General features: G+C 57.7%; 1 protein-coding gene across 1 annotated transcript in view; it reads right to left on the bottom strand.

The window, feature by feature from the left end:
* Positions 1–266: 266 nt before the first annotated feature.
* The window catches only part of LOC133358277 (macrophage mannose receptor 1-like), a 55,276-nt gene continuing 47,322 nt past the window's right edge, over positions 267–8,220 (bottom strand). Inside the window, exons 27-29 of the mRNA XM_061576514.1 lie at positions 1,335–1,465; positions 412–784; positions 267–349 (exon numbers count right to left, since the gene is read on the bottom strand). Coding sequence (XP_061432498.1) covers positions 267–349; positions 412–784; positions 1,335–1,465 — 587 coding nt within the window. The remainder of the gene's footprint in view (positions 350–411; positions 785–1,334; positions 1,466–8,220) is intronic.

Below are 8,220 nucleotides of genomic sequence, written 5' to 3'. Positions count from 1 at the left end.
TAGACTCGCACAGAGACCCATAGACTCGCACAGAGACCCATAGACTCGCACAGAGACCCATAGACTCGCACAGAGACCCATAGACTCGCACAGAGACCCATAGACTCGCACAGAGACCCATAGACTCGCACAGAGACCCATAGACTCGCACAGAGACCCATAGACTCGCACAGAGACCGAGTTGTGAGTAAACCGGGTTCTCAAGTGTCGCGAGTTGATAGCCTCGGATCGGCCACCAGTGACCGCACGCCACACACCACCCGCAGTCAGCTCGTGGCTGGGCACCGTCGGGCTTCGTTGCAGCGGCGCGGGGCAACAACCTCGTCCTGACCGCCCTGCGGGGAGCCGACTGCCCCGTGGGGCAGGGCAGCGTGTGAGGAGCCGACTGCCCCGTGGGGCAGGGCAGCGTGCGAGGAGTCGACTGCCCCGTGGGGCAGGGCAGCGTGTGGGGAGCCGACTGCCCCGTGGGGCAGGGCAGCGTGTGAGGAGCCGACTGCCCCGTGGGGCAGGGCAGCGTGCGAGGAGTCGACTGCCCCGTGGGGCAGGGCAGCGTGTGGGGAGCCGACTGCCCCGTGGGGCAGGGCAGCGTGCGAGGAGCCGACTGCCCCGTGGGGCAGGGCAGCGTGCGAGGAGCCGACTGCCCCGTGGGGCAGGGCAGCGTGTGAGGAGCCGACTGCCCCGTGGGGCAGGGCAGCGTGTGGGGAGCCGACTGCCCCGTGGGGCAGGGCCGCGTGTGAGGAGCCGTCTGCCCCGTGGGGCAGGGCCGCGTGTGAGGAGCCGTGCCCTCGTGGGGCAGGGCAGCGTGTGAGGAGCCATGCCCTCGACTGTGCGTGGACGGCAGCGTCACTCAACGAACTCGGAGGTAGCTCTGTGGTGTCCTCTTCCGTGTGCCGTTCAAGGCGACTCGTCATCTCGAGTGCAATTCTTTACAACGGGGAGCCTCCCACCGGTTTTATTGTTGTTCTTGTTAAAGTGGGGAAACGACTCGGAGGCGTTGCGAAATGCCCCATCGCTGACATAACGAGAGCCTTGCTTGCGAGTGTCAAATATCTGAAAATCTTTCCCGGAGTCAATTACTCGGCCGCCTGACTCGCTCTCGCACGCGGATCGAGACAATCCCCTGGCTCCTGAGTTCACTGCTGAAGCCAAAGCCCCCAGGGCATTTCGGGGGGCAGAGTGCCCTCAGGGCATTGCGGGGGGGAAGAGTGCCCTCAGGGCATTGTGGGGGGGGGGGGGCAGAGAGCCCCCAGGACATTATGGGGGGGGGGGGCAGAGAGCCCCCAGGGCATTGCGGGGGGCAGATTGCCCCCAGGGCATTGCGGGGGGATGAGTGCCCCCAGGGCGCACTTGCCCGCTCGCACGAGCAGGAGGCGGAAAGCGACGGACCGCGTCGCGACCGCGGAGGAGTTCACAATGAGCGGCTGCGTGAAGCGGCTCGCCACCTGGAGCTCTGAGCGCACAGATGCTGCCGCGGGATGGGGGGCGGGGCGTGGGGGGTAGAGGGGAGGGGGGATAGCGGGGAGGGGGGGTAGCGGAGAGGGGGGGTAGAGGGGAGGGGGGGTAGAGGGGAGGGGGGGGTAGAGGGGAGGGGGGGGTAGCGGAGAGGGGGGGTAGAGGGAGGGGGGTAGCGGGGAGGGGCGGGTAGAGGGGAGGGGGGGTAGAGGGGAGGGGGATAGCGGGGAGGGGGGATAGAGGGGAGGGGGGTGGTAGAGGGGAGGGGGGGGTAGAGGGGAGGGGGGATAGCGGGGAGGGGGATAGAGGGGAGGGGGGATAGAGGGGAGGGGGGATAGAGGGAGGGGGGATGATATGCGGGAGGGGGGGGGTACGAGGGGACGGGGGGGTAGAGGGGCGGGGGGTAGCAGGGGAGGGGGGTAGAGGGGAGGGGGGGTTAGAGGGGAGGGGGGATAGAGGGGAGGGGGGAGGAATAGGCTAGCGGGTGATGAAGGGGGGAGACGGGGGGAGAAGGGTGAAGAGGGGCAGGGGAGGGGGCAGGGGAAGGGAGGTGAGGGGGGTTGGAGGTGGGAAGGGGAAAGATGAATGGGGAGAGGGGGACGAGAGGGCTCTAGGGGCGGCGGGGAGGGGGGGGGAGCGGGTAGAGGGGAGGGAGACGAGGGGGCGGGGGCGCTGAGTGTGGATGGGGGAGTACAGTAATGAGAGATGATAATCCATGGAAGGTGGGGTGCTGAAGAGAAGGGAGGGGGGTGAGAAGGCGGAGGGTGGGAGAAGGGGGGAGGGGTGTGAGAAGGCGGAGGGGGTGGGAGGAGGGTGGGAGGGGTGGGAGGAGGGGGGAGGGGTGGGAGGGGTGGGAGGAGGTGGGAGGGAGGAGAAGGGGGGAGAAGGGGGTGAGAAGGGGGGAGGGGGTGTGGGAGGAGGGGGAGGGGGGAGAAGGGGGAGGGGTGGAGGAGGGGGGAGGGGTGGACCCTGATTGATGCGCTCCCGCCCTGCTGGTCAAGTGGGAGCCGAGGGAGTTGGATGCACGGCGGATGCCGCCTTGCTGAGACGAACGTTTCACCGTCACACTTATAACCTACCAACGATTCAGCAGCCAGAGGCCTTCCTTCTCACAGTGTGCCCTCTACAAATACAAGTGTATATATATATTTATTCGACACATCCCATCAGCCGTCGAGCATTCTGCGAGCGTGCATGCCACCAGCAAGCGGCGGACCCGATTCGGCGCAGGCAAAGCGCGTTCGAGAAGCGGCTTCGGCGTTCGAGTGCCTCATCAGCAGCCCGGCCGGCCTTGGCTGGCAGCAGACGCGTTGATCATCGCACTGCTGAAGCTCACTGAAGGTGTCGTGCTCGCGGTGACAGAGACAGAGAGAGAGAGACAGAGACAGAGAGAGAGACAGACAGAGACAGACAGAGAGACAGACAGAGAGACAGAGAGAGACATACAGAGATACAGAGACACAGGGAGAGAGAGACAGACAGAGAGACAGACAGAGAGAGACAGAGAGAGAGACAGAGACAGACAGAGAGACAGACAGAAGAGAGACAGAGAGAGACAGAGAGACAGACAGAGAGAGAGACAGAGAGACAGAGAGAGAGACAGAGAGCGAGACAGAGAGACAGACAGAGAGACAGACAGAGAGAGAGACAGAGAGACAGACAGAGAGACAGAGAGAGACATACAGAGAGACAGAGACACAGGGAGAGGAGACAGACAGAGAGACAGACAGAGAGAGACAGAGAGAGAGACAGAGACAGACAGAGAGACAGACAGAGAGAGAGACAGAGAGAGAGACAGAGAGACAGAGAGAGAGACAGAGAGAGAGACAGGGGGTCGTAATGACCGTGCCGGTGACACGAATCCAACCGGCACCCTGGTGGGTTCGTCTGGGGTTCACCAAACAAAGACAAAGATCCCCCGTGTAGCCTTCACGGACTATTGGGGCAAGTGCTGTTAGCGGGTAACACCTATGAAGGCCGGCACGGCACACGAGGGGGTGGGTGGCCAGCACCACGCCCGGCCGCCTTTGTCTCCCCAGTGGCGACGTTTACACACCGGCCAGGTACGCATTTGAGGCTGAGTCGACCTAGAGGATGCCCAGTAACGGTTCAGAATCATCGTCACTGGTGCTGCAGTGGTTAGCGCAGTGCAGCGCTGACCACTACAGCACCAGTGAAGGTTCACAACCCTGTTCACAACCCTGTTCACAAACCCTGTTCACAACCCTGTTCACAACCCTGTTCACAAACCCTGTTCACAACCCCTGTTCACAACCCTGTTCACAACCCCTGTTCACAACCCTGTTCACAACCCCTGTTCACAAACCCTGTTCACAACCCTGTTCACAACCCTGTTCACAACCCCTGTTCACAAACCCTGTTCACAAACCCTGTTCACAACCCTGTTCACAACCCTGTTCACAACCCTGTCACAAACCCTGTTCACAACCCCTGTTCACAAACCCTGTTCACAACCCTGTTCACAACCCTGTTCACAACCCTGTTCACAACCCTGTTCACAACCCTGTTCACAACCCTGTTCACAACCCCTGTTCACAAACCCTGTTCACAACCCTGTTCACAACCCTGTTCACAACCCTGTTCACAACCCTGTTCACAACCCCTGTTCACAAACCCTGTTCACAACCCTGTTCACAACCCTGTTCACAACCCTGTTCACAACCCCTGGTCACAAACCTGTTCACAACCCTGTTCACAATCCTGTTCACAACCCTGTGCACAACCCTGTTCACAACCCCTGTTCACAACCCTGTTCACAACCCTGTTCACAACCCTGTGCACAACCCTGTTCACAACCCCTGTTCACAACCCTGTTCACAACCCTGTTCACAACCCTGTTCACAATCCTGTTCAAACCCTGTGCACAACCCTGTTCACAACCCTGTTCACAACCCCTGTTCACAACCCTGTTCACAACCCTGTTCACAAACCCTGTTCACAACCCTGTTCACAAACCCTGTTCACAACCCTGTTCACAAACCCTGTTCACACCCCTGTTCACAACCCTTTTCACAAATGTTCACCCCTGTTCACAACCCTGTTCACAACCCTGTTCACAACCCCTGTTCACAACTCTGTTCACAACCCTGTTCACAACCCCTGTTCACAAACCCTGTTCACAACCCCTGTTCACAACCCTGTTCACACCCCTGTGCACAACCCTGTTCACAAACCCTGTTCACAACCCTGTTCACAACCCTGTTCACAACCCTGTTCACAACCCTGTGCACAACCCTGTTCACAAACCCTGTGCACAACCCTGTTCACAACCCTGTTCACAATCCTGTTCACAACCCTGTGCACAACCCTGTTCACAAACCCTGTTCACAACCCTGTTCACAACCCTGTTCACAACCCTGTTCACAACCCCTGTTCACAAACCCTGTTCACAAACCCTGTTCACAACCCTGTTCACACCCCTGTTCACAACCCTGTTCACAACCCTGTTCACAAACCTGTTCACAAACCCTGTTCACAACCCTGTTCACAACCCTGTTCACAACCCTGTTCACAACCCTGTTCACAACCCTGTTCACAACCCCTGTTCACAACCCTGTTCACAACCCTGTTCACAACCCTGTTCACAACCCTGTTCACAACCCTGTTCACAACCTGTTCACAACCCTGTTCACAACCCCTGTTCACAAAACCCTGTTCACAACCTGTTCACAACCCTGTTCACAACCCTGTTCACAACCCTGTTCACAACCCTGTTCACAACCCTGTTCAACCCTGTTCACAACCCTGTTCAAACCCTGTTCACAACCCCTGTTCACAACCCTGTTCACAACCCTGTTCACAACCCTGTTCACAACCCCTGTTCACAAACCTGTTCACAACCCTGTTCACAAACCTGTTCACAACCCTGTTCACAACCCCTGTTCACAACCCTGTTCACAACCCTGTTCACAACCCTGTTCACAACCCCTGTTCACAAACCTGTTCACAACCCTGTTCACAAACCTGTTCACAACCCTGTTCACAACCCTGTTCACAACCCCTGTTCACAACCCTGTTCACAACCCTGTGCACAACCCTGTTCACAAACCCTGTTCACAAACCCTGTTCACAACCCCTGTTCACAACCCTGTTCACAACCCTGTTCACAAACCCTGTTCACAACCCCTGTTCACAACCCCTGTTCACAACCCCTGTTCACAAACCCTGTTCACAACCCTGTTCACAACCCCTGTTCACAACCCTGTTCACAACCCTGTTCACAACCCCTGTTCACACCCTGTTCACAACCCTGTTCACAACCCTGTTCACAACCCTGTTCACAACCCTGTTCACAACCCTGTCACAACCTGTTCACAACCTGTTCACAACCCTGTTCACAACCCTGTTCACAACCCCTGTTCAAACCCTGTTCACAACCCTGTTCACAACCCTGTTCACAACCCTGTTCACAACCCCTGTTCACAACCTGTTCACAACCCTGTTCACAACCTGTTCACAACCCTGTTCACAACCCCTGTTCACAACCCTGTTCACAACCCTGTTCACACCCCTGTTCACAACCCTGTTCACAAACCCTGTTCACAACCCCTGTTCACACCCCTGTTCACAAACCCTGTTCACAACCCCTGTTCACACCCCTGTTCACAACCTGTTCACAACCCTGTTCACACCCTGTTCAACCCTGTTCACAAACCCTGTTCACAAACCCTGTTCACACCCCTGTTCACAACCCTGTTCACAACCCTGTTCACAAACCCTGTTCACAACCCTGTTCACAAACCCTGTTCACAACACCTGTTCACACCCCTGTTCACAACCCTGTTCAAACCCCTGTTCACAACCCTGTTCACAACCCTGTTCACACCCCTGTTCACAACCCTGTTCACAAACCCTGTTCACAACCCCTGTTCACACCCCTGTTCACAACCCTGTTCACAACCCTGTTCAACACCCTGTTCACAACCCTGTTCACAACCCTGTTCAAACCCCTGTTCACAACCCTGTTCACAACCCCTGTTCACAACCCTGTTCACAACCTGTCACAAACCCTGTTCACAACCTGTTCACAACCCTGTTCACAACCCCTGTTCACAACCCTGTTCACAACCCTGTTCACAAACCCTGTTCACAACCCTGTTCACAACCCTGTTCACAACCCCTGTTCACAACCCTGTTCACAACCCTGTTCACAACCCCTGTTCACAACCCCTGTTCACAACCCCCTGTTCACAACCCTGTTCACAACCCCCTGTTCACAACCCCCTGTTCACAAACCCTGTTCACAACCCCTGTTCACAACCCTGTTCACAACCCTGTTCACAACCCTGTTCACAACCCCTGTTCACAACCCTGTTCACAACCCTGTTCACAACCCTGTTCACAACCCCTGTTCACAAACCCTGTTCACAACCCTGTTCACAACCCTGTTCACAACCCCTGTTCACAAACCCTGTTCACAGACCCTGTTCACAACCCCTGTTCACAACCCCTGTTCACAACCCCTGTTCACAAACCCTGTTCACAGACCCTGTTCACAGACCCTGTTCTCAAACCCTGTTCACAACCCTGTTCACAAACCCTGTTCACAACCCTGTTCACAAACCCTGTTCACAACCCTGTTCACAACCCTGTTCACAACCCTGTTCACAACCCCTGTTCACAACCCTGTTCACAAACCCTGTTCTCAAACCCTGTTCACAAACCCTGTTCACAACCCTGTTCACAAACCCTGTTCACAAACCCTGTTCTCAAACCCTGTTCACAAACCCCTGTTCACCCGCTACCCACAAGGCGCTGGGCCACAAATCGACCACAACGACACCGTCGCTGTCCACCTCATCGAGGAGTCGTAAAAACACCGTCACGTTGACTCCACTCATGATGGTGCGAAACGTCGAACAGAGAGGGCGGAGGTCGCCCGCATCGCGCGGCACCTCCAAAGGTGCCGCTGCTGCGGCCGTCTGGAACGTTCCTCTCCACCACGCCGCCGGGAGCTGTGCCCGCTTTCGAATGAACGCGATGGAAGACGATCTGCTTGTTGTTGTTGCTGTTGTTGTTGCTGCTGTTGTTGCTGTTGCTGTTGTTGTTGCTGCGTTTAGTTTGTTTGTTACCCCCCCCCGCCGCGCGCGCACCCTCCGACGAGCACGCGTTGGCCACGTACGGTGCGAAGGAAGTTCAACAAACATACATGCACGGATTAGCGCGTTGCATTTACTCCCCGTCAACTGTGCTCTGAGAGCCCCCGACATTAACCCCATCGAACCCCCCAACATTAACCCCTCCAACATTAACCCTTCAAACCCCCCACATTAACCGAACCCCCCCCCCCCCCCCCACGTTAACACCCTCGACCCCCCCCCCCTCGTGATCGCTCCTCGCCACAGGAATGTCCCGGCCTCATCTGCATCGCAGACCGCGTGCGCGACCCCTTCGGATCCTCCCCTAGGTCGACTCGGCCTTAAATGAGTACCGGGTGCCGTTTTGTAGACATCGGCGCCGGTGGAGAGACAAAGGCGGCCGGGCGTGGTGCTGGCCACCAACCCCTCGTGCGTGCTCGGGCCTCAGTGGGTTTCTACTCGCTGACGGCACTTGCCCCGCAGGTCTGTCGGAGGCTACGCGTGGGATCTTTGTCTGTGTGCTGTGTCGCGCTCTCGATCTAAGCGGCTCTGAGAGGAGTCGGGGCAAGTCGAGACTCCGCAGGGAGAGAGAGACCACAGAGAGAGACTCCGCAGGGAGACCCACCACAGAGAGAGACTCTGCAGGGAAAGACACACACAGAGACACCAA

This window comes from Lethenteron reissneri, chromosome 61, assembly GCF_015708825.2.
Source record: "Lethenteron reissneri isolate LAM-NWPU_2019-01 chromosome 61, ASM1570882v1, whole genome shotgun sequence".
Taxonomy (NCBI): Eukaryota; Metazoa; Chordata; class Hyperoartia; order Petromyzontiformes; family Petromyzontidae; genus Lethenteron; species Lethenteron reissneri.
Note: the sequence above shows the minus strand (reverse complement) of the source record. Positions and strands in the feature narration are given on the sequence as shown.